This window comes from Dryobates pubescens, chromosome 36, assembly GCF_014839835.1.
Source record: "Dryobates pubescens isolate bDryPub1 chromosome 36, bDryPub1.pri, whole genome shotgun sequence".
NCBI lineage: Eukaryota > Metazoa > Chordata > Aves > Piciformes > Picidae > Dryobates > Dryobates pubescens.
Window position 1 is genome coordinate 1939080 of NC_071647.1, and position 24479 is coordinate 1963558.

The window sequence follows — 24479 nt, forward strand, 5'->3', positions numbered from 1 at the left end:
CCCCCCCCCCCCCCCCGCGCCTCAAGGCGCGCCGGGAGGCGTAGTTCACCCCCTCCCCCACCCCCCCGCTGCTCCTCAGCCGCCGCTCGCCCGCCCCGCCGCGGCCTCTCCGGTTAGGCCAAGGCTCGCCGCCGCCGCTGGGGAGCGCGGAGCGGCGCGGCGAGGTTCATCCGAGGGGTTTCTGGCAGCGGGGAAGGGCCAGGCCGCTGCGGCCAGGGAGCTGACTACAACTCCCAGCGCGCCCCGCGCCGGAAGGGGAAGCGCCGCCCGCGCTATAAGGCGGCCGCGCCGCCGCCGAGCTTAAAGGGGCCGCGGCCTGCGTGAGGAGGTGAGGGGGGCCCGGAGGGAGGGGCAGGCCCGGGGTTGTCTGGGGATCCTCTGGGTCTCGCCGTCCGGGGGACGTCTGTGGTCCTTTCGGGGTGGCGGCGGGGCCTCAGGTCCTGGGGTGGGGGCGCTGGGCCTCATCCTCCTCCCCCCACCCCTCCCCCCGCCACGGCGGCTCCCGGTGAGGCTGGGCCGAGGCCGCGGTTACCGGATCTGCCGCTTTTACAGCGGCATCGCTCCCCGAGAGCCGGGCTGGCTGCTGCGGGGCCTCAGCGGGGGGCGCTGCGGCGGGGCCCAGCCCCAGCCTGTGCTCACGGTGCTGCGGAGCTCGGGGGGCTTGGGGGGGCGACGGCTGGACCGGGCCTCTGCCACCGGCTTGAGGCGACATCAGTGTGGTCGTGTGTCCGGCCCTTGTGTTGCTGCGCTGGGGCCGTGGGCTGGCTGGGGGCATCCCCTGTCAGCGGGCAGTAAGGAGCGAGGGGGTCACCTGGCAGCTGCGGGAACCTCTTCCTCCCCGGAGGGGAAAACCAGCTCAGAAAATGCTCTCTAGTACTTGTCACCGCGTTGGCCAGGCGCGGCGAGCAAAACCAGAAGCGATCAGGACTTGTTCCCTTTTTTTCCCGCCCCCCCTTCTGCCGTGGAGCTCCTCCGTGAGGCTTTCCTCGTAACCCAGAGGCTCTCCGGTGGCTGCCGGTCGCCTGGAGCCCTGCTTGTGCCTGTGCGAGAGACACAGGACCCCGGCCAGGGAGTGGGAGCTGGGGGAAGGGAGCTGGGAGCTGGACTCTCCCTGCCGTGGGCTGGTTAGGAAAGAGCCCTGCGGGTCCTGCTGTGACAGAGAGGGTGCTGCTAAGGATGTGCCTGAGTCAGCAGGGAAGATAAGAGATAGCAAGCAGGAGATAAAAGCCAACACTTTCTCTGTCAGCAATGGGAGGATAGGGCTGGGGAAGGCGCAGGGGAGACCTTATTGCTGTCTACAACTACCTGGAGGGAGGTTGCAGCCAGGAAGGGGTTGGTCTCTTCTCCCAGGCAAGCAGCACCAGAACAAGAGGACACAGTCTCAAGCTGTGCCAGGGGAGGTTCAGGCTGGAGGTTAGGAAGAAGTTCTTCACAGAAAGAGAGATTGGCCATTAGAATGTGCTGCCCAGGGAGGTGGTGGAGTCACCCATCACTGGAGGTGAGCCTGGATGAGGCCCTTGGTGCCATGGTTTAGTTGATTAGATGGTGCTGGGTGAGAGGTTGGACTGGATGATCTTGAAGGTCTTTTCCCAACCTGGTTCTATTCCTCTCTATTCCTCTCTATTCCTCTCTATTCCTCTCTATTCCTCTCTATTCCTCTCTATTCCTCTCTATTCCTCTCTATTCCTCTCTATTCCTCTCTATTCCCCAGTCAAACCATTCCTGTGGCCATAGAACTGCCCTGTCCTGGGCAGATGGCAGCTGTGAGGCTCCAGCAGCAGAGACAATTCCCTGATTTTAGGCTTCCCTGGGTGGGGAGGTGTCTTTTTCTCTGCCTTCCACCTCTGGCTTCCTCCTAGCTGGAAGCCATCAAAAGCCTGAGCCCTGGGAGCACCCAAATGCAGACTGGAGGGAGATGAAACCAAACTCAAGCCACCTCTCCCAGGGCCCCTGAAACTGAGGCTTTAAGCAAAAAAGCCCTGAAAGAGGATTTGGTGGAACTGCTTAAAGCTGCCTCCCAGCTGCCTTCTCCATTGGCTTGAACTTGGTTTATCAAGTTAAGATCAATTAACCCCAAATAAAGCCCAAATAAGATTATGTGTGGCTTGCTCCAGCTCTGGGTGAGGGTGTAGGTAAAGGACATCAGTGCTTGGCCTTGCTGGGCTCACTTTCCCCTCCCCTTGCAGCCTTTCCTCCTCACTGACTTCAGGGAACCATCTCCCCCCCCCCCCCCAAGTCTCTCTGCTCTTCAGAGCACCCTTTCAGGAGCTGGGAAATTAAAGTCCTCTTCCTGGCAACCCTTTGCTGTTCCATTAGGCAATTTCTGACTCTCTCTCTCTCTCTCTTTCTTTTCCCCTCCCTCCTGCATTTTTAATCCAGGCAGGGCTGTTAGGCAGGGTGAGGAGCTCTGAAAGCTAAAGGGATGGCTGCAGCCTCCCTTGGGGGAGGCCAAGCAGTGTAATGGTCAGGTCCTGCTGCTGGAGTGGTCCTGGCTGGGAGCCCCCAGCGCAGGGCAGCGCTCGGAGCTCCTCCGAGGCCATGCTGAGCAAAGGGACTCCTGTCACATTTGGCTCCTTCTCTCCCCTCTGGCCCCAGGGGCAGAGTCATGTGCACTGAGGCATGGGGGTTGCTGCTTCTTTTTTAACCTCTTGGTGTGCCTCCCCCTTTGCAGCTCAGGTTGGGAAGGGCAGCAGCAGCAGCAGCTCGAACCAGCTCCAGCCGCAGGCCGGCTGCTCTGAGACACCTCCAAGCGGGGCTGGCTCTCTGGTTGCCCGGCCCAGAGACAGCTCTGCTGTCCTGAGGGCTTCTCCTGCTCCCCAGGTGGCTGCAGCCTGGCAGGGCAGTGCCTTGCAAACCGGTGGAGCCAGATTTTCAGAGCCTGCTCTTTGTGGCTCAGCCTCTCCCCTGGCCCCGGCTAAAATTAGCTCAGGCTTCAGCCCGGCTTTGCTTCACCTCTCCAGCTGATAAATAAAGGCTGGGTTTGCAGTGCTGCCTGCCACTTGGCAGCTCCCATGGCCTAAAAGGCAGGGCTCCAGGAATGGGGAACAGGTGAAGGCTTGTGCTTGCCTCTCTGAGCCACCAGCTGTGTCCCTGGGGAGCCTGAGTCGCGACAGGCAACGTCCTGTCCCTGCTGCTGCTGCTGCTGCTTCGGCCCAGGAGCGCCGAAATCCCCTGGCAAACGATCCCACAGAGGAGGTAAAAGCAGGACACGGGATACACTTGGTCTTCCAGCTCCCCCTGACGAGTGGAGCCGGCCTGTGTGCGCGCCCCTGGGCCTGCAGGAGGGACAGCTCCGTCCCGCAGGGCTTCCTCTGGCTGGCCCGGGCGTTTATTGGGCGTTTGCTCTCCCCTCCCCCAGCCCCAAGCCCTGCCTCTGTGCCTGTGTGCTGCTGCTGCTGCTGCGGAACGGGAGCTGCTGCAGGGGCAGATGAGCTGCCACGAGTCCAGCAGGAGCTGGGAGCACTGGAGGAAGCAGCTGATGTGATGGGGAGCATGGAGTCAGGGGAGCTGGGCAGCACAGGGGGCAGCTCTGCAGCTCCTGGAGGAGGCTGAGCAGCACAGGGGGCAGTGGGCAGCACAGAGGGCAGTGGGCAGCTCTGAAGCTCCTGGAGGAGGCTGGGCAGCACAGGGGGCACTGGGCAGCTCTGAAGCTCCTGCAGGAAGGGCCAAGCAGGGGGCTCTGTGGTGGGCTGGCTGCTTCTCCTAGGGTGGTCCTGCCTGTGCTGGGCAGGTAGGGAATGGGAGAGGGAGGCCTGGAGGAGAAGGCAAGGGTGATCAAAGCTGGGATTTCTCCTGCACAGCCAGAGTGGCTCCCCTGGCATTTCAGCCCATGCAGGGAGCAGGCCAGGCTCTTCTACCCTGTCTCCATCCTGCATTGCCAGTTCTGCCTCTCCAGGAGCAAACTGGGGACCTGCTGTGCAATGAGGGAGTTGTTCCTGGCTTTTTTTCCTAGGGGAAAGCTCTCCTGGAGCTGAGCCCAGCTCTCCCAGAGCACCACTGACCTGCCCTGGGAGCAGGGATGTGCTGGAGGAGAGGAGCAGGCAGCTCAGAAGGAGCCTCTGGCTGCCCCCTCCCATCCTTGGGTGGTTGGAGCTGGGGGTTCTGCTCACCTCTGTCTCTGATTTGGAGGGGGTTTGGGTGCCATTCCAGAAGGCTGCAGGATCCCAGTGCTGGTCTGTGGGCAGCAGTGACCTGCAGATGATCTGTGCAGGAGGCAAGAGGCGCTGCAGGCTGCGGCTCTGCTGCCTGCCTGCCCTCCAGCACTCCCCACTCAGAGCCCAAGAGGCCACCACATAGCCTCAGGAGCACAAGGGAGATGACTGCTGGATGCCCTCTGCCCTGTGGGCTGCTGGATGTCAATGTCTCCTCCTTGTTTCCTGAGGAGAGAGGATCAGGGAGGGCAGCTTGGGGGGCTGGAGGGGATGCAGGGGACACAGCCCCCCCCCCCGGAGCTCTTGGGCTTGTCTCACTCAATCCCTTCTCTCCCTCTGTGCAGATGTTTCCCACTGGGCTCTGGCTCTAGGATGTTGGAGAACCAGGAGGAAGTGAGACCCTTTCTGACCCTTTGGCAGTGGGGGGGAGCTTGGCTGGGGGGTGGGCTGGGGGTGAGAGGTGCTGCGGGATGCTGGGCAGGGTCTGTCAGGGACGAGCTGCAGAGCAGCTGGTGCCAGGGGTGGGGAAGGCTGGAGGTGTCTGTGCTGCCTGGGGGGGCAGGGTGGCTGGACAAGGCAGTGTGGTGGGGGTTAGCTGTCCCCATGGGAGCTGCTGGGGGGGTCCCAGTAGCTTGCAGGCCGTGCTCAGGCAGCTGTTGTGCCCTAGGAGGTGACCACGGTGCGTGTCCAGGACCCCCGGGTGCAGAACGAAGGCTCCTGGAACTCCTATGTGGATTACAAAATCTTCCTCCATGTGAGTTGTGGTGGTGCCTGAGGGCTGGGCCACAGAGCTGGCTCCTGCAGCACAGGAGGCTCCCAAGGGGGACTTCTCCAGCCCTGCCTGGCTGTGCTGAGCAGGGCTGGAAGGAGCCACGAGGGAGGAGCCCTCTGCGCTGGCTCCGTGCGGACACCCTTGGGGCCCGCTCAGGCTCCCCAGGCACTTCCAGCTCCACAAACTTCAATGCTTTGAGTGGGATGCCTGAATCTCTGGGATCCTGGCCTGCTCTGCCCTCCTGCCCCTCAGCCCTGGGAGTGATTTCCCTGCTGGGTTCTTTCCTTGCAGACCAACAGCAAGGCCTTCACTGCCAAGACCTCATGCGTGCGGCGCCGGTACCGCGAGTTCGTGTGGCTGAAGAGGCAGCTCCAGAGGAACGCAGGCCTGGTGTAAGCACCTTCTGCTCCCTCCCCTCCCCCCTCCTGCAGCCTGACCCCATCTTCCTGGGAGACCCAGGGCTGGATGGAAGCCTCAGGCACAATCATGGGCTACCTGAGCTCCTGGGCTCCAGCTCTGCACAGAGCAGAGGCCTGGCTGTGGCTGTCACAGTGTCCCTGTGTCTCCTCATGAGCCTAAACTTCTGCCTCTGCCCTGTGCCTGCAGGCCTGTGCCAGAGCTGCCTGGGAAATCCACCTTCTTTGTGGGCAGCACAGATGAGTTCATTGAGAAGAGGAGGCAGGGGCTGCAGCAGTTCCTGGAGAAGTGAGTAAGAGACAAGAGGAGGTTTGTGAGGGCTGGAGGACACTGCTCCAGTCCTGCTGCCTCAGCACCACATCTACACAGCTTTGAAACCCCTCCAGGGGTGGAGACCCCACCACAGCCCTGGGCAGTGTGGTCCAGGGCTTGACAGCCCTTTTGGGGTATGAATTGTTCCTCATGTGCATCCTAAACCTCCCTTGGGGGCAACTTGAGGTCCTGTCAGCTCTCCCCTGGGAGAAGAGACCAACACCTACCCTGCTCCAGCCTCCTTTCAGGTTGCTGTAGGGAGCAGTAAAGTCTCCCCTGAGCCTCCTTTTCTCCACACTGAACACCCCCAGCTCCCTCAGCTGCTCCTCCCCAGCCCTGTTCTCCAGACCCTTCCCCAACTTTGTTACCCTTCTCTGAACTTGCTCCAGGCCTTCAATGTCCTTCTTGGAGCAAGGGATCCAAAACTCAACCCAGGATTTGAGCTGTGGCCTCCCCAGTGCCCAGCACAGGGCACAGTCCTTGCCCTGGCCACACCATTGCTGCTCCAAGCCAGGCTGCTGGTGGCCTTCTTGCCCACCTGGGCACTGCTGGCTCACCTTCAGCTGCTGTCACCCAGCACCCCCAGGGCCTTTTCCACTGGACAGTTTCTGGCCTCTCTTCCCTAAGCCTGGAGCCTGCATGGGGTGGTTGTGACCCAAGCTAGAGGTGGGGAGATTCAGCTTGGATGTCAGGAAGAAGTTCTTCCCCAGGAGGGTGGTGAGAGCCTGGCACAGGTTGCCCAGGGAGGTGGTGGAAGCCTCACCCCTGGAGGTTTTGAAGGCCAGGCTGGATGAGCAACCTGCTGTGCTGTGAGTTGTCCCTGCCCATGGCAGGTGGGGGTTGGAACTTGGCTGAGCCTTGAGCTCCCTTCCAGCCCTGACACCTCCGTGACGATTCGAAGCGCAGGACCCAGCGCTTGGCCTTGCTCGACCTCTCCCTGCCCACCTCAGCCCAGCCTGCTCTGTGCCCCTGCCTTGCTCACCCTCCTCCCTCTGCCCACAGGGTTGTGCAGAACGTTGTGCTGCTGTCAGACAGCAGGCTGCACCTCTTCCTGCAGAGCCAGCTCTCTGTCCCCGAGATCGAGGCCTGTGTGCAGGGCCAGGGTCCCCAGACAGTGACAGAAGCCATCCTGCACTATGCTATGTCCAACTGTGGCTGGGCCCAGGAGGAGGAGAGCAGGCCCAAGCTGCTGCTGCCTGGAGGGGGTCTGCATGCCAGGTAATGTGGGCAGGGAAGGACCAACAGCCCCCTTTTCCCCCCACCCCAGCTCCCTCACTCTGCCCAAAGCTGCTCTGTGCTGCCTGGAGCCAGCCAGCAGTGACTTGCTGTCACCTCCCCAGGTCCCTGCTTGCAGCTGTGGGGCTGGCTGCAGCCTGATTTGGGATGGTTGGGGCCTCTGCAGGGGAATTGCAGCAGCAGCAGCAAAGAAAGAAAAGAGAGCTTCCAGGCTTGCTAGAGACCCTGGCATTGGTTTGGGTTCCTGGGAGAGGGGAGATTGAGAGGGGAGATGAGGAAGAAATTCTTTCCAGTGAGAGCAGGGAGACACTGGAACAGGTTGGGGATGCTCCCTCCCTGGAGGTCTTCAGAGTCAGGCTGGAGGGGACCTTGAGCCAGCAGGAGGTATCCCTGCCCATGGCAGGGGCTTGGAACTGGGTGATCTTAAAGGTCCCTTCCAAGCCAAACCATTCTCTGCTTCTGTGATCTTGGAGCCCCCAGGAGCCTCCTGGGAGGGTCTCTTGTCCTGGCTGTGGCCAGAGGCTTAGCAGAAAAGAGCTTGAGTCTGTCAGAAGAACTTAAGCTGAGATTTACAAAGGTCTTTGGCTGCCTTCCTTCCCTTCATCTCTGGGGAGCAAGGAGCCTTGGGAGGCTTTCAGGGCTCAGCCTTCCTGTCTGCCTCGCCTCCACCCTGGCGGCCTGAGTGGGCTCTGCCATTCCTCCTGCCCAGCAGAGCTTCCCAGGGCTTCCTGCAGGCTGGGCAGTTAATGTGCTGCCTCCCCATGGGGTGGCTGCTCCCTGCTGCAGCCCCTTGAGGGTTTTCTGCACCTGGCTGGCTGGAGGCAGCTGGAAAGGGTGGGAGAGGAGGGAGGAGGTCCTCAGCCGGCCGCTGCCCTGCCGGAGGCTGAGCTGGCGCAGGCCTCGGCTGCCTGTTTGTGCCCTGCAGCAAGGCGTGGGGGCCCTGGCTGCCCCTGGCAGAGGTGCCCTGGCTGCCCCTGCCCCTCACATCTGAGGTACTCACCATGTCCTGGCCCTTCTGCACCACTCCCCCCCAGTGCCTCCTGTTTCTCCATCTTCGTTTTCAAATAGCAGGAAGCAAGAGGTGCCTGGACTCCAGCGAGAGACCTGGTTTTAAATAGAGCCCTTCTGCTTTCAGGAAGGGCTTTGAGGGGAGCACAGCAGCCCAGGCTCGTGGGTAGGTACCCAGGCAGCGTGGCTTTGTGCTTGGCCCTCTGGCTGGTGGCAGTGTCCCTGCTCCCTGCTGCTGCTCTGGGCTTTGCCTGGCTGGAGGCCGAGGGCTGCGGCGGGGCCGAGCGAGAGGGGAAGCAGCAGAGTGCCGAGGAGGCAGCAGACCCCCCAGCACCTTGGGCCCTGCATCTTTCCCTGCATCCCTTCTCCTCCCTCACCTGTCCTCTCTTTCCAGCTCTGCTGGCCTGGGAAGCCCACAGGGGCCAAGCTGCCTGGAGACCCTCCCATACTGGAGTGACTTCGGCGTGGAGGATGCCCACTCGGACAGCCCGGAGGAGCCCGCGGAGCCCCTGGGCGGCCGGCGGGAGGTGCAGTGAGCGGCTCCAGCACCTCCCCTGCACCTTCCACCACCAGCCCTCGCTGCTAGAGGGAGCAATGTTGAGCCAGGGAGGCGTCCAGGCTGCTGGGACTGGGGGACACAGCCTTGCCCTGGGCTCTGCTGCGGCTGGAGCTCGGCTGCTCTCTCCCTGCTGACTCTCCTTGATGTCCCAGGCAGAGTCTTCCTCTTGCTCTTCCCTTCGGAGAAGGGCTCTAGTGGTTAGTGAAACCTGTGTTTGTTTTTCCCATGGCCTTTGCACTCTCACTGGGGCAGCAGCAGGACTTGATTAGGGGGCAGTGCCAGCTGGTCTTGGCGTGGGCCTGGCCTGGAGCGAGGGTGGGAGACGCTGGCCCCACCTCCAGCACGTCGGAGGGCAGCTTGCCTCGGTGGAGCAGGGGCTGGCTGCTGCCCAGGGGGGGATCTCTCCAGCCCATCTCCCTGTGTTCCTCAGGGAACAGGCCCTGACTCCCTGGTACCAGCCATGGTGCAGCTCCTGGGGAGGGAGGGAAGGAGGGAGGGAGAGGGTGGTCTCAGCTGCGTGGAGCTGAAGCCCACCTCTGGGGTGCAGATCCCATAGCCACACCTGGGGCCTCCTGGCACAGCTTACCCATGGGGACTGAGCTTTCCCCTGGCACTGGGGGGTACAGGAATGGGTCAGAAGGGGGGATGCAGTTTATCTTCCCTACCCTTTTGAGGGGCTGCTCCTTCCAGATGGGCTTCCAGGGTGGGCATTCAGAGCCTGCCAGCCAGGGTCGAGTTTGCTCAGGAGGAAGGAGCCTGGAGATGCCTCGGGGTTGGTGTCTGGCAGCACCTGGGGGGCTCTGGCTCCTCCTGAATGCCTCTCCCTCTGCCCTGCACCTTTTTCCTACCCTCTCCACCTCAGCACTGGCGAAGGCAGAGCTGTGATGTGCTCTGACTTGAAATAAAAAGGAAGGCAGAAGAGCCTGGCTGGCTGCTGGCAGTGTCTGTCCTTGCTGCGTGGGTGGAGGGAGCTGAGCCTCAGCTAACTGTGCAGAGGTGGATTTGGAGTGTGTGGGGGGGGTGGGGGTGGGAAAGGGATTACTGCTCCTCCAGATGGGGCTGGAGCTGCTCCCTGGGGTGCCCATCCTTCCCTCCCCTCCTTGTGCCCATCCTTCCCTCCCCTCCTTGTGCCCATCCTTCCCTCCCCTCCTTGTGCCCATCCTTCCCTCCCCAACTTGTGCCCATCCTTCCCTCCCCAACTTGTGCCCATCCTTCCCTCCCCTCCTTGTGCCCATCCTTCCCTCCCCTCTTTCCCTCTCCTCCTTGTGCCCATCCTTCCATCCTTCCCTCCCCCCACCTTGTGGTGCCCATCCTTCCCTCCCCCCCCTTGTGGTACCCCCTCCCCCCTTTCCTTTCCCTCCTCCCCTGGTACCCATCTGGGCAGCAGCGAGGTCCCTGCGGGGCCATCTCTGGGACACTGCTGCCAGCCCTGGGGTGGTGGCAGGGGAGAGGCAGGGCTGGGGGGGGGGGGTCCCACCTTGTTTCCCCCCCCCTCCTCCTCCCCAAACTGAGTGCCGTGGTGCTGGGCCCAGCTTCGGGGAGGGAGCTCAGCCCCGCGCTGGGGGGAGAGGGGTGGGGGAGGGTTGGAACCCACCGAGGCGCATCGGAAATGTCAGGAGAAGTTCACTGGGAGGCTGGCAGCTGCTGGCACGCCGGAGGGCTGCTGCCATTGGCTGCCCCCCCCCCGCCCCCCCTCATGCATATTCATGAGCTCTGCGGCTCCAAACGGCGCAGCTGCCAGTCCAGCTGTGCCCACCCCCCACCCCCGCTGCCCACCCCTGCCCTCGCCCACGCCTGGCCTTTGCCTGGGCTCAGCCTCCTGCCAGCAGCATACCCTCGGATGTGGCTGGCTCCTGCCCACCGCTTCCCCTCCCGTGCCCCCCGCCCCTCCTCCCAGCGTGGTTTGCACCATGGGCAGGGCCTGGCACTGCCGCAGCCTTGGCTCCACGCCTTGCCAGGAGCCAGCCAGCCCCAGGGCTTCCCTCTGGAAGGTGGATTTGGGAAGGGGCAAGCCCTGCAAGGGATCCACCCTCACTCCTGCCTCCTCTCGGAGCCCCACAGTGCCCATCTTTCCCCCCTCCTGGTGCCCATCCACCCTCCCCTATGGTGCCCATCTTTCCCCTTCCCTATGGTTCCCCTCCTGGTGCCCATCTTTTCCCCCTCCTGCTGCCCATCCTTCCCTCCCTCTGGCACCCATCTTTCCCCCTCCTGGTGCCTGTCTTTCCTCTCCTATGGTGCCCATCCTTCCTCTCCTACGGTGCTCATCTTCTTCCCCCTCCTGGTGCCCATCATTCCTCTCCTATGGTGCCCATCCTTCCTCTCCTATGGTGCTCATCTTTCCCCCCTCCTGGTGCCCATCCTTCCCTCCCTCTGGCACCCATCTTTCCCCCTCCTGGTGCCCATCATTCCTCTCCTATGGTGCCCATCCTTCCCTCCCTCTGGCACCCATCTTTCCCCCCTCCTGGTGCCCATCCTTCCCTCCCTCTGGCACCCATCTTTCCCCCCTCCTGGTGCCCATCCTTCCCCCTCGGGTGCCAGAGGCAGGAATTATTTTTAGTGGTGTTGATCAGCTTGGTGAAGCTGTCAGGGAAGCAGTGACTCAGAGACAGACCTGGCCCTGGGGTGGGGAAGTGTTTGGGGTGGCAAAGCAGCCCTGCTGCTGCTCACAGGGAGCTGAGCATCAGTGCCCACCCCAGAGAACCCCGGGGGGGGAGTGTGGGGTCCTGCCTGGGTGGCACCTTGCAGGGCTGCTAGGCTGAGGGCAGTGTCTCTGGAGGGGTGTAGGGGAGGTGACAGTTCTGGGTGTGAAGCCACAGCCCTGTCAGCTCCCCGGGGTGAGGCTGGGGGGGCACAGGGAGCTGCCCAGGCTAACCTTTGGCACCCGGAGCGGCTGAAGCTGGCTCCGGCCCCTCCCAGCCCGGCACGTCTGTCTCCTCCCCACCGCCTGCCAGACAGACAGCCTCCTGCCAGACAGACAGCCTCCCTGCTTGGCCAGGGGCCAGCCTGCCAGGCAGCTCAGCCTCACCCCCTGGCAGGGCTGGAGCTCCAGCCTGGGCAAACGAACCCTGGAGCTCCCCTGCCCCAGATCCGCCCCCGAGCTGCGTGCTGGGGGCTGCGGCTCTGACCTGGGGCTGCAGCAGGCTGTGCTTGGCCCAAGTATCTTGCTCCAGATCCTGCTTCCAGCTCCCTTCCCCTGTCCCTGCCTCCTGCTCCCTTCTCCTGTCCCTGCTTCCTCCTCCCATATCTGGATCCCGCTTCCATCTCCCTTCTCCTGTCCCTGCTTCCATCTTCTCTTGTTCCTGCTTCCTGTTCCTACCTCCTGTCCCTGCTTCCATCTCTCTTCTCCTGTTCCTGCTTCCATCTCCTTTCTCCTGTCCCTGCTTCCATCTCCTTTCTCCAGTCCCTATTTCCATCTCCCTTCTCTTGTTCCTGCTCCCTTCTCCCTTCTGCTGTCCCTGCTTCCACCTCCTGCCCCTGCTTCCAGCTCCCTTCTATCCTTCCTCCCATCTGCCATCTCCCTTATCCTGTCCTTCCTCCAACCTCCTGTTTTCCTTCTCCTCTCCCTGATCCCTTCTCTCTGCTTCCATCTCTCATCTCCCTTTTTCTATCCCTGCTCCTCCTACAGCAGAGCTTGAAGATGTCAGCCCAGGACCCCTGGAGGAGTGTCTGGGGCAGGATCAGGCTGTCAGGAGAGACAGCAGGGTGCAAAGAGCCACATCCTGCCCCTTGGGCTGGGGCAGAGGTGTCCAGTCCCCAGCCCTTGATCCTTTTTTGCAGCAGAACATCTCCCTGGGCAAAAGCATCGGTTCCTTCCCTCCTGGGATCCCAAAGAGTTCCCAGGAATGATGCTGGAGAGAGGGGCACTGCCCCCTCCTCCCCCCCTCCAAGAGGAATTGTTCCTCACAGCATGAGGGAATGGGGCTGAGGCAGGGCTGAGCCTCATGCCAAGGGTGCAGAGCAGAGGCAGCACTTCCCTCTCCAGGAGCACAAATCCCTGCCACAGGCTCCCTCCCCGTGGAGATCCAGGGCTGGATAAGCAGCTTGGGAACACCGATGGGATTTGAGCCAGGCTTGTGCCCTGCCAAGCCGAGCTTGGGGCATCCCAACCCCATCCTCCACACCGAGAACCTGCCTGAAGGGGTAGGGGGGATGGGCAGGAGCCTGGGGAGGCAGCTGGCACCGGGATGGGCTCAGCTGCACCCCACAGCCCCTTGCACCCCTCTGAGTTCCCTCCTTCCTGCTCCTTCCTAACATCTGTCCAGCTGTGCTACAGAGCAGCCCTTTGGCCGACGCCTGGGCTCCCCCCGGGGGGGATGCTCCTGGCTTGGCACCAGCGGCTGCCGGCTGAGGCCTGGGGGGGGGGAGGCTGCTCTGGGGCAGCCCAGGGGGTTTGGGCACCCTCCCCGGGAAGGCTGCAGCCAGCAGGTTCTTACCACCACCTAGCGGCCCTTCAGCCAAGTGCGGGAGGAGGAGGAGGGTGAGGAGGCGCTGGCTTAGCCCTCAGTTATAGACTGAGGTGGGCTTGAACCCAGAGAGCTTGGGGATGCTCAGAGCTGGGGCTGGGGGCGAGGGGGAGGGGGGTCACTGCCCACACCCAGCTCCAGCCCCACAGCCAAACGTGGAGCAACCAAATAGGGAGAGGAAAATGGCTTTATTGTGGGCTAGCAGCCCCCACCCCCTGCCCTCCCCGTGCCCAGATGGCATCCCAGAGGGTACCAGGGGGCAGAGCAGGGCTCTGGGGCACGGTGTGTGCTGGCACCTGCGTCTCTCTTCGTGCAGCAGGGTCCAGGAGGAGGCTGGGGCTGGTGGTGGTGGTATCTCAGCATGGCCAGGGAGAGGAGCACCTGGATTTTGGGGGGGGGGGTGGGGAGAGGGAAGGGTGATGGTGGGGAAGGGGCCACTGAAACACAAGCTGGGGCTGCTGGGGCCTCACACATTGGTGATTTGCAGGCACAGAGGGGATGAGGAGGGTGGAAGGTCTCCAGAACTTGGAGGTCTTGCTGCCCTCAGGACTCCACCTCCAGCTTAGCTGCAGACCCCCTCTGCTTTCCCAGCCCTGCCCCGTGCCTCAGTTTCCCCAAGTGCCTCCCTAAAGGGATTTGTTGGGGCCCAAACACCTTTGCTTGGTGCCAGTGCCGGTTGCCACACAGCCCTCCAGGTCCCATGGGGGTGGCTGCTGTCCTTTTCCCATCTGATATCCAGGAAGGGCCACGGGGCAGGGTGGCCTTGGCCCTGGGCTCCAGCTGTGGCTCCTGGTCTTGCCTGCTCCCACCAGCACAATGGAGAGCAGGAGATGGAGACAGAGACAGTCCCCAAGGCTCAGCACCCTGGAGGTGCTGGGGCACCCCAGGCACGGAGCCACCTCCCCAGCACCCACCTGCATGCCCCATCCCCAGCTGCTGCCACCCCCTTACCTGGGCTGCCAGGATCCTCACTGCTCCCCCAGCTCGTAGGCTGGCATCAGGTAGTCCTTGGGGACGATGCCAACCTCGTTGTTGAGCTCTCCAACCCACCAGCCATAGGGGTTGTACTCCTGGGAAGGACACAGTGCTCAGTGCTGGGGCAGGGAACGTGGGGCAGGTCCCTTCCTGGCTCTGGCTCTAGAGAGAGCAGCCCCCAGATGCCCCCAGTCCAACCTCTCCCCACCAGTGAATCCTTCAATGTCCTTCCTAACCTCCCCCCACTCCTTCCTCCTGCCCTGCTCTTCCCCTCTGCTCTGGGGCTTGCTCAGGGGCTCAGCATTTCCCTCACCCCCTGAGGTTTTGGGGGGCTTTGGCAACCCCTGGGATGTCCCAGGGCCCAGCCTGGAGCTCCCCAGGTGGACCATGCCTGGGTGATGTGTCCCCTTCCCAGATTTGTGTGGGGTTTTCCCTCTGACAGCAGATCCTGGGGGCAAAACTCCCTGGGTTTGGATCCTGACACTATCTGGGATGGAAATTCCAATACTCCCTGACTTGGGATCCTGTTATTCCCTGGGCTGGGATCCTGATACTCCCTGGGTTGGCATCGTGAGGCTCCCCCAGTTGGGATCTCCATACTCCCTGGATTGGGATTTTAATGTTCCCTGGGTTGGGATCCTGATGCTCTCTGGGTTGGGATCTACATATTCCATGGTTTGGGATCCTGATATTCCCCACATCAGGATTCTGATCCTCCCCAGGCCGCCCTACCACAGCAAGCAGCTGAGTCAAGCCTTTGGGCTGCAGCTGGAAGAGGAGAAGCAGGGAGGGCTGGGAGCTGCATCCCAGTGGGAAGGATGGGAGATGCATCCCAGTAGGAAGGATGGGAGCTACATCCCACTGTCCTCACCAGCAGGCAGGAAAGATGCCAGTGGGAAGGATGGGAGCTGCATCCCGGTGGGAAGGATGGGAGCTGCATCCCGGTGGGAAGGATGGGAGCTGCATCCCACTGTCCTCACCAACAGGCAGGAAAGATGCCAGTGGGAAGGATGGGAGCTGCATCCCGGTGGGAAGGATGGGAGCTGCATCCCACTGCCCTCACCAGCAGGAAGGGAAGATGCCAGTGGGAAGGATGGGAGCTGCATCCCAGTAGGAAGGATGGGAGCTGCATCCCAGTGGGAAGGATGGGAGCTGCATCCCACTGCCCTCACCAGCAGGCAGGAAAGATGCCAGTGGGAAGGATGGGAGCTGCATCCCAGTGGGAAGGATGGGAGCTGCATCCCAGTAGGAAGGATGGGAGCTGCATCCCAGTGGGAAGGATGGGAGCTGCATCCCACTGCCCTCACCAGCAGGCAGGAAAGATGCCAGTGGGAAGGATGGGAGCTGCATCCCGGTGGGAAGGATGGGAGCTGCATCCCACTGCCCTCACCAGCAGACAGGGGGAAAAAAAATCCCAGTGCAAGGCCAGGAGGAACAACTCTGGGATCTATCTGCCTGGATCCCTCCCCTAGGACTGCCGGGGGAGCTTCCACCCTTTACTCCTTTCCCTTCCCCCCCCCCCCCCCCCCCCCCCCCCGCTCTCTGCCGTCTCCCGAACGCTCCCGAAGTGTTGGGAAAGAATTCCTGGATTGATGGCTAATTGGGCGAAGGCTGCGAGTCCTCCTCATCCGAGGGAGGAGGAGGAGGAGGAGGAAGAGGAGAAGGAGGAGGAGGGGGGTGGAAAAAACCCAAAGCAATGCAAATGAGAGGCAGGCGAAGGACCGGCGGCGCCCAGCGCTTTTTATTTCTCTGCGCGGTGCCAGAAAGAATTAAAACAACATTAAACTCCCGGCAATAATCTTTAAGTCCTCGTTTCCAAGTGCCAAATTGCACCGCTCTGGATCATACAGATGTTCGTTAATTATGCTAATTTTTATTAAACTATTAAAGGGAGGGAGCTGGAGCTGGCGCTGGCGCGGGGAGGGAAGAGAGAGGAAGGCGAGAGCCCAGCGCAGGGCTGAACTCTGCTCTCCTCCGGAGGTGCTCATTTACATCGCGCTAAGTGAGAGAGGCTTTTGGAAAGGGGGAAGGAGGAGGAGGAGGAGGAGGAGGGAGCTGGAGGATGGCTTTGCCTGGAATCTACCTAATTACACGCTAATGGGGCCTCTGCGCTCCGGTACCTGCTCGGACCGGGTTGGGGAGGGAGGTGGTGGAGGGAAGTAATTTAGCTGCGGCTTTCCCGAAGGGACTGGGAAGCTGCTAATTGGGAAGCAAATGGGACCGGGGAGGTTGGGTGGTCCCGAGTGCGGAGGTGTGGGGGGCGTCGGGAGAGGGGAAGCGGGGTGCTCGGCCCCCCGCCTCAAGGTGCTAAACCTTCAGCAGGTGTTCGGCAAGGGGCTGGAGGTAGCGCTGCTGCTACGCCCGGGTGCCCCTGAGGGCATCAGGCAAAGGGGGGGCAAAGCAAAACCCCCAAGCTCAGCAAGGCAGCAGGATCAAGCAAACTGGGAACCCGATGGATTTAAGGGGTGGTGTAGGGGGAGAGTGTTGAACCAACACCTCAGGAGCCATTCCCTCTCCCCTGCCCAGCCAGCCTCTACCCAGCCACCATGGCCTCGTTCTGCTCCCAAACTGCTGTGATTCCTCCCCAAAATGCTCTGATTGCTTCCCCAAACGCCCTGATTCCTCCCCAAAATGCTCTTGATTGCTCCCCAAAAGCTGTGGTTGCTCCCCAAAATGCTCTGATTTCTCCCCCAAATGCTCTGATTGCTCCCCAAATGCTCTGATTGCTCCCCAAAATGCTCTGATTCCTCCCCCAAATGCTGTGGTTTCACCCCAAAATGCTCTGATTGATCCCCAAGACCCTGTGAGGGCTCCCCAAATGCTGTGATTCTTCCCCAGACTGCTCTGATTGATCCTCAAACGCTGTGGTTTCCCCCCATACGCTGTGGTTTGCCCCCAAATGCTGTGGTTTCCCCCCAGATTTCTGGGCTTCCCCCCTCCCCAGATCCTGGGGTTTCCCTCCCCCCAATGCTGGGGGTTTCTCCCAGAAGGAAGACAACCCCTGGCAGCTCTTCTCCCCCAGCCCCCACCCCGGTGCCAGGCGCCCCCGAAGCAGACGCTGGTTGGATAATCATCCACCAGCAGGGTTTTGATGGCAGCTTGGTGCATGGGGCCATAAAAAGCTTCCTGCTGCTCATCTCCAGCCACCAGGGAGGAGGAAAAGAGGAGGGGGGGAAAAAACCCAAACCCCAACAACCCAACCCCATCAACAAGATCCCAGCCACAACCTGGTTTCTCTCCTTGGCTTGCTCCGTGGCTCCTCCAGCAGCATCCAGCAGAGCTGATGCTCCAAGCAGGAGGAAAGTGGAGGCCATGGAAACCATCGAGGGAGGCAGCTCACAGTCCTCCAGCTCTGAGCTGCTGAGGTCACAGCTGGAGGACTGGGTCCAGTTCTGGGCTCCCCAGTTCAAGAGGGACAGGGAACTATTGGAGAGAGTCCAGGGGAGGCTGCAAAGATGCTGAGGGGGCTGGAAAATCTCTGTGAGGAGCAAAGGCTGAGAGCCCCTGGGGCTGAGAGCCTGGAGAGGAGCAGCCCCAGAGGGGATCTGAGCAATGCTCTGCAAGAAAAAAGGCTGAGGGGCAAGAGGCTGAGGCCAGACTCTGCTCAGTGGTGCCCAGGCACAGGACAAGGGGCAAGGGGCACAAACTGGAACCCAGGAGGTTCCATCTGAGCAGGAGGAGAAAGTCGTTTGGTGTGAGGGTGCTGGAGGCCTGGAGCAGGCTGCCCAGAGAGGTTGTGGAGTCTCCTTGTGTGGAGAGCTTCCAAACCTCCTGGCCCCTGTGCTCCTGGGCAAGCTGCTGTGGGTGCCCTGCTGCTGGCTGATCTCCAGAGGTCCCTTCCAACCCCTACCATGCTGGGATGCTGTGGCTCTCTAACTGCCTGCTCAGCCCCTCAACACACAGCCGCTCCACCAAGCTCCCATTACCCCATCCAACATCCACCCCTTGCCCTTGCCTGAGAAGCAGGAGCCTCTCTGTGACCATCTTCCTTCCTCACTGGTCCTCCTAAGCCCTCTTTGCCACCACACTCCTTCAGCAGCCCCGTTGGGCTGGAGGGAGCTCCATTCATCACCTCCCCTGGCACAGGAGATCAATGATGCTGTGATGGATGCTGAAGGAAAAGCCAATCGGTCAGGGGCTTATCGGTTTATGATTGCTCAGCCCCATTATTAGTGCCTGGCTGTCATCCATTATTGTTAGGGAAATGTAGGGATCTCATTCCTGGATGAGCTATGGTGGGAATGCCAGGGGTCAGCTGACACCAAGGAGTGTCACCCATACATCTCTCTACCTCCAGGACCAGCTGGGAGCTGCGAGAGGCTCTGATAACCCAGGGCTGAGCTGCCCTCGGGGGACTGGGAGCTGGTGGGAAGGGAAGGATGTGAGTGGCAATCAGAGAATCAGGGAATTGTTTGGGTTGGAAAAGATCTCCAAGGTCACTGAGGCCAATCATCAACCCAACACCACCGAGCCGTGGCCCCAAGTGCCATGGCCATAGGTTTCTTGAACCCCTCCAGGGATGAGGACTCCACCACCTCCCTGGGCAGCCTGTGCCAACCCCTGACCACTCTTGCAGGACAGAAATTGTTCCTTAGGTCCCACCTAAACTTCCCCTGGCACAATTTCAGGCCATTTCCCCTCCTTCCATTCCCTGCTATTAGGAAGAAGAGATCACCTCCACCTCACCCCAACCTCCTTTCAGGGAGCTGTAGGGAGCAATGAGGTCTCCCCTCAGCCTTCTCTTCTCCAGACTAAACAATCAAGTGACAGAACAAGCTGCACCAGGGGAGAGTTAGGTTGGCCATGAGGAACAATTTCTGTCCTGCAAGAGAGGTCAGGGGTTGGAAGAGGCTGTCCAGGGAGGTGGTGGAGTCCCCATCCCTGGAGGTGTTCCAGAAACCTGTGGCCATGGCACTTGGGGCCAGGGTTGGGTAGCCATGGTGGGGTTGGGTCAATGATTGGACTCTATGAGCTCAGAGGTCTTTTCCAACCCAAACAACTCTGCAGTTCTCTGCCCAAACCAAGCAGACATCACTCTCTGAGACAGGGTGTAGTGGTTGTGGGTAGAAGGTTGAACTCCATGATATCAGGAGGTCTTCCAACCAAACCAACCCTCTGATTCCATGATAATATGGAGAGGAAAGCTCCCTCCAACCTGCTCTCAGCTTATCTAGGGAGAGAAGCCCTGCAACCATCCTCAACCTCATCCTCTCCATGGCTCTGATGACATTGGGAACCCAAGTAGCAAAAGAAAAAGGGGGATGGCTTTGGAAACCCCAGAAGGGAAAAAAGGGGGGGCTGATGGCTTAGGGAACACAAGTAGGGAAAAAAGGGGGGGGCTGATAACTTAGGGAACCCAAGTAGGAAAAAATGGGGGGCTGATGAATTAAGGAACACAACTAGAAGATAGAAGGGGGGATGATGACTTAGGGAACACAAGTAGGGGAATAAAGGGGGGGCTGATGACTTAGGGAACCCAAGTAAGGGAATAAAGGGGGGGCTGATGACTTAGGGAACCCAAGTAGAAAATAGAAGGGGGGCTGATGACTTAGGGAACCCAAGTAGAAGATACAAGGGGGAATGATGACTTAGGGAACCCAAGTAGAAGATAGAAGGGGGGCTGATGACTTAGGGAACCCAAGTAGAAGATAAAAGAGGGGCTGATGACTTTGGGAACCCAAGTAGAAGATAAAAGGGGGAGGCTGATGACTTAGGGAACCCAAGTAGAAGATACAAGGGGGGCTGATGACTTTGGGAACCCAAGTAGAAGATAAAAGAGGGGCTGATGACTTTGGGAACCCAAGTAGAAGATAAAAGAGGGGCTGATGACTTTGGGAACCCAAGTAGAAGATACAAGGGGGAATGATGACTTAGGGAACACAAGATAGAAGGGGGCTGATGACTTAGAGAACCCAAGTAGGGGAATAAAGGGGGGGCTGATGACTTAGGGAACCCAAGTAGAAGATAAAAGGGGGGCTGATGACTTAGGGAACCCAAGTAGGGGGAAAAAAAGGCGGCGGGGGGGCTGGATTTAATCTTTCTGCCATCACCCCTCTCTCTGCTTCCCAGCCCCGGCGCGGCTGCGGGCGGCTGCCGGCTGGGTTGTGACCGCGGCCCCGCAGCAGCCTCAGGCACCTTCCGCCGCGCAATTGGCAAGGCACACGCACACACACACACAGACAGACAAAAAACCCCGACAAAAATGTGAGGGAAACGTTTAATCTGCTGAGCCCATCTGTGCCGCGTATTTCTCCAGCTCTCCCTGAGAGAGGAGCCCCTCCGAAAGCTCCACTTTGCCTTTAATATGCTCCTAAATCACCTCCCCGGCGCACTTCAAGGGCCATTGCTACGAGCTCCCAGGTTCATCGAGAGTGCACGGCGGAGAGAAAGGGGCGGGGGGGGGGGGGTGGGGGGGTGTGAATAAAGGGGTGGTGGTGGGGGAAGAGGTTGGGGAGGGGGGGAAAAAATAAAGGGGGGGGGTTACGTGGAAAAATAATAGTGAGAGAGGGGTTTGTGGGCAAGAACGCAGGAGTGAAGGGGAGAGGTGGGCAAAAGGAGTGATAAAAAAGGGGGGTTGGGGTGAAAAGGGTAATAAAGAGGGGGGGTGGGGGGGAGAAGAAGAATAAAAAGGGGGACGGGGGGGAAATGGTAATAAAGAAGGGAGGTAGGGGTGAGAGGAATAAAAAGGGGGGCTGGGGGGGAAATGGTAATAAAGAAGGGGGGTGGGGGTGAGAAGAAGAATAAAAAGGGGGGCCTGGGGGGGAAATGGTAATAAAGAAGGGGGGTGAGAAGAAGAATAAAAAGGAGGGTTGGTGAGGGAAACAGTGATAAAAGGGGTAGGGGTGCAAAAATAATAGTAATAAAAAGGGGGGCTGGGGGGAAATGGGAATTAAAAGGGGGGGAGGGGTAAAAAAGGGGGGAAGGGGGTGGTAGGAAGGGGGAAGGGGGTGGTAGGAAGGGGGAGGGGGTAAAAAGGGGGGGAGGAGGTAAAGAAAAGGGAGGCAGGTGGTAAAACAAAGGGGAGGATGTGGTAAAAAGTGGGGGAGGGGGTAAATAAGAGGGGGGGAGGTGGTAAAGAGGGGGAAAGGGGTAAAAAAAGGGGGGGGGAGGGGGTAAAGAAAAAGTGGGGAGGGGATCAAGCAAAGGGGGCTTGGTGTTGAGGAAAAAAAACCCCGGGGGGGGTTGTGTGCAAAAATAAATGGGGGAGGGGGTGTGTGAGGTTTGGGAGAGGAAAGGAAGAAATTGGGGGGGGAGTCTGTGGAAAATTAAAGGGGGGGCGGGGAGGGGGCTGCAAAAACTACAAAGGGGAGGCCCAGGGTTGGGTATTTTTGACTTGCCAGGCCTGGGGCTGCTGTGGCCCTTGCACAAGGAAGAGAGGGAAGGGGAAGGGAAAAGAAAGGGAGGAGAAAGTGGGGAGGGGAAGGGGGGAGAGGGAGGGAGGAGAGAGGGGGAGGGAGGGAGGGAGAACAGAACTCAAGGGAAGTTGGTGGTGGGAGGTGGTCAGTGAGAGGCTGTTTAGAAGCAGCCAGGCTGGAGTGGAGCAGCTCCAGAGCATTGCTTTTTACTCAGCTCCCTCCTCAAGCCCCATGTGGCTGCTGCTGCTCTTCTTCACCCCAGAGGATCCCATCCTGCTCCGAGCTTCGCCCCCTGCCCCGTGGGTGTGAATTGGGAGCAGATGCCTGGGGGACTGGGGGTGGGGACGCCCCAAAGCAGCAGCATCCAGCACTTGGGTCCCCGAGGCTGTGCCGGGAGGGGTGCAGAGGATGCGCCGGGGCCGTGAGAGTGACGCGAGGGAGGTGCGGGGGGGATGCTCCATGAGGGGATGCAGGGGGACAGAATACAGGGCGGGGGGAGGGAATGCAGGGAAGGTGCAGGGGACATGCAGGGTCCATGAGGGGATGCAGGGGACATGCAGGGGACACGCAGGGTCTATGAGGGGGTGCAGGGGTGGGATGCAGGGGACACGAAGGGTCCATGAGGGGATGTAGGGAGTGATGCAGGGGACACGCAGGGTCCATGAGGGGGTGCAGGGGGGATGCAGGGAACACGCAGGGTCCATGAGGGGATGCAAGGAACATGCAGGGTCCATGAGGGAATGCAGGGGGGATGCAGGGGACATGCAGGGTCCATGAGGGAATGCAGGGGGGATGCAGGGAACACGCCGGGTCCGTGAGGGGATACCGGGGTAGGGGAGGGTGAGGGGGGGGGTGGGAGGATGCAGGGATGCTCAGGGAAGGGCGGGTGCGGCATCCCCCGGCGTTGCCATGGCAGCCGCTCCCGGCTCCATGCCCGCATCCCTGGGGGCAGGAGCGGGGCGGTTCCACCTGCTCCCTCTCCACAACCCCCCCCCCCCCCCAAACTCCCCCTCCCCTCCCTTTTCTAAGCCCCCTAGCCCCGCCGCGGGGTCACGGGCAGGTCGGCAGAATAAATGAACGGGAGCACTAATGATGTGTTCGGGGCTGTTTATGCTCTCCGTGTGTCAGGGGCACTCACATTTAGAGAGCTCATTATGGCTGCAATTAGACTGCACCAGCGCTGGATATTTAACTCCTTTTTCTTTTAAATTAGCATTTTAATAACGTGCTTTGAGGAGGGGGGGAGCTGGGGGGGGGGGGGGGGGGGAGGGGGTGGGGGGAAGCGAAATGACCATTTTTCAACGGGCAAACTTCCGAGCTGGAGGAGCAACTCGAGTGGGAAAGTTGGAAAGGGCTGGGAGGTGGTGGGGAAGGGGTGGAGGGGAAGGGGTGGTGGGGAAACAGAGCTCAGGTTTGGTTCCTTCCCGCCCATCCCTGTCCTCTTTGCTCCCTGGCACTGGGAAAGGAGAGAAGGGGGAGGAAAGGGAAGGGGAGAAGGGGGAGGAAAGGGAAGGGGAGAAGGGGGAGGAAAGGGAAGGGGAGAAGGGGGAGGAAAGGGAAGGGGAGAAGGGGGAGGAAAGGGAAGGGGAGAAGGGGGAGGAAAGGGAAGGGGAGAAGGGGGAGGAAAGGGAAGGGGAGAAGGGGGAGGAAAGGGAAGGGGAGAAGGGGGAGGAAAGGGAAGGGGAGAAGGGGGAGGAAAGGGAAGGGGAGAAGGGGGAGGAAAGGGAAGGGGAGAAGGGGGAGGAAAGGGAAGGGGAGAAGGGGGAGGAAAGGGAAGGGGAGAAGGGGGAGGAAAGGGAAGGGGAGAAGGGGGAGGAAAGAGAGGGGGGTTGGAAAAAAACCCAGGAGAGCTTTTTATTTGCTTTATCACACACTCCATTTCCTAAATTTGTTCTGCAGCCAATTATTTTCTCCTTTCAAGTCCCCAACACTCCACAGCCTGATGGAAATTAGCAGCCATCTGAGTTAAACTCTGCCTGTGACCTGGTGGGAAAAGGGCCTCTGCCCCTCTGTGTGCCAGCAGCCAGCCTGCCCTGAGCCTTTCCCCACCCCCACCTCCTGTCCCACCCCCCCAAGAGGGGACAGGAAAGCAGCCAGAGCTTGGTGATGTGGGGAGATGTTATCAAAATAACCTCCAGGGGGTAACCCCTCCCTGGGCTGCTGCCCTGTAAAGGTCACCACTATTATTTGCAACCCCCCCTGCCTTTGGTTGGCACTATGGGATCTGGGTGGGGTGGGTAAAAGGGGATGCAGGAGGACAGCAAAGGGCTGGTGGTGGCTGCTGGGTTGGGAGAAGGGATGGAGACTGGAGAGGGTGTGGGAGAGGTGACAGCTCCAGGGCTTTGCTGGGAGCTTGCAAAGAATAGAAGAGAATTAACCAGGTTGGAAAAGAGCTTTGGGATCATCCAGGCCAACCTCTCACCCAGCACCATCTGATCAACCAAACCATGGCACCAAGGGCCTCATCCAGGCTCTTCCTAAACACCTCCAGGGATGAGGACTCCACCACCTCCCTGGGCAGCACATCCCAAGGGCAAATCTCTCTTGCTGGGAAGAATTTCTTCCTCACCTCCAGCCTAAACCTCTCCTGGCACAGCTTGAGACTGTGTCCTCTTGTTCTGGTGCTGCTTGCCTGGGAGAAGAGACCAACCCTCAGCTGGCTACAACCTCCCTTCAGGTAGTTGTAGAGAGAAAGAAGGTCTGCCCTGAGCCTCCTCTTCTCCAACCTAATCAACCCCAGCTCCCTCAGCCTCTCCTCCCAGGGCTGTGCTCCAGAGCCCAGCCAAAGCCACCAGTTTGCTTCACAGCCACCCCAGGAAGTGCCAAGCCTGACCCCAGCACAAGGTGGTGGCTTCGTGCTCCCATTGTCATTTGTGCTCTTAATTAATTGAGGACCCTAAACCCACCCAGCCTGCCCCCTGGGGATGGTTGAGATGGCTGTGGGGAGCAGGTGAGGGACCCCTGGGGACCTGCTGCTGTTGCTGGGATGGGAGAGGGAACTGGGAGAGAGGCTTAAAGGGAGGAGGTGTCCTCCTCTGCCCTGGCACAGGGCGTCACTGGGAGTGGGGGGTCCCCCTCTGCCTTGGGACAGGGGGTCACTGGGAGTGGGTGCTCCCCTCCAAGAGAGAAGGTCACTGGGAGCTGGGTGTCCTCTCTGCCCCAGGACAAGGAGTCACTGGAAGCAGATGCCCTTCACTACCCCAAACCCCATTCCCAGTCTTGGCCAGCTCC

General features: G+C 60.5%; 2 protein-coding genes across 2 annotated transcripts in view; one reads left to right on the plus strand and one right to left on the minus strand.

The window, feature by feature from the left end:
* Positions 1 to 256: 256 nt before the first annotated feature.
* SNX11 (sorting nexin 11) lies at positions 257 to 9379 on the plus strand. The gene is made up of 7 exons (XM_054176948.1): positions 257 to 328; positions 4496 to 4544; positions 4819 to 4905; positions 5215 to 5315; positions 5530 to 5628; positions 6655 to 6870; positions 8291 to 9379. Exons 2-7 carry the CDS (start codon positions 4524 to 4526, stop codon positions 8430 to 8432), a joined length of 666 nt encoding a protein of 221 aa, XP_054032923.1. The 5' UTR covers positions 257 to 328; positions 4496 to 4523; the 3' UTR covers positions 8433 to 9379.
* Positions 9380 to 13255: 3876 nt separating this feature from the next.
* SKAP1 (src kinase associated phosphoprotein 1) overlaps positions 13256 to 24479 on the minus strand; it is a 202012-nt gene continuing 190788 nt past the window's right edge. The window contains exons 13-14 of the mRNA XM_054176923.1: positions 13870 to 13988; positions 13256 to 13299 (exon numbers count right to left, since the gene is read on the minus strand). Of these exons, the coding sequence (XP_054032898.1) occupies positions 13887 to 13988 (102 nt within the window). The 3' untranslated portion in view covers positions 13256 to 13299; positions 13870 to 13886. The remainder of the gene's footprint in view (positions 13300 to 13869; positions 13989 to 24479) is intronic.

Bases quoted from the DNA above. Each gene is read 5' to 3' on its own strand.
- SNX11 (XM_054176948.1), top strand. From the start codon at position 4,524: ATGTTGGAGAACCAGGAGGAA. The intron at 4,906-5,214 runs GTGAGTTGTGGT...CTTTCCTTGCAG, and splicing joins ATTACAAAATCTTCCTCCAT to ACCAACAGCAAGGCCTTCAC. The intron at 5,316-5,529 runs GTAAGCACCTTC...CTGTGCCTGCAG, and splicing joins CAGAGGAACGCAGGCCTGGT to GCCTGTGCCAGAGCTGCCTG.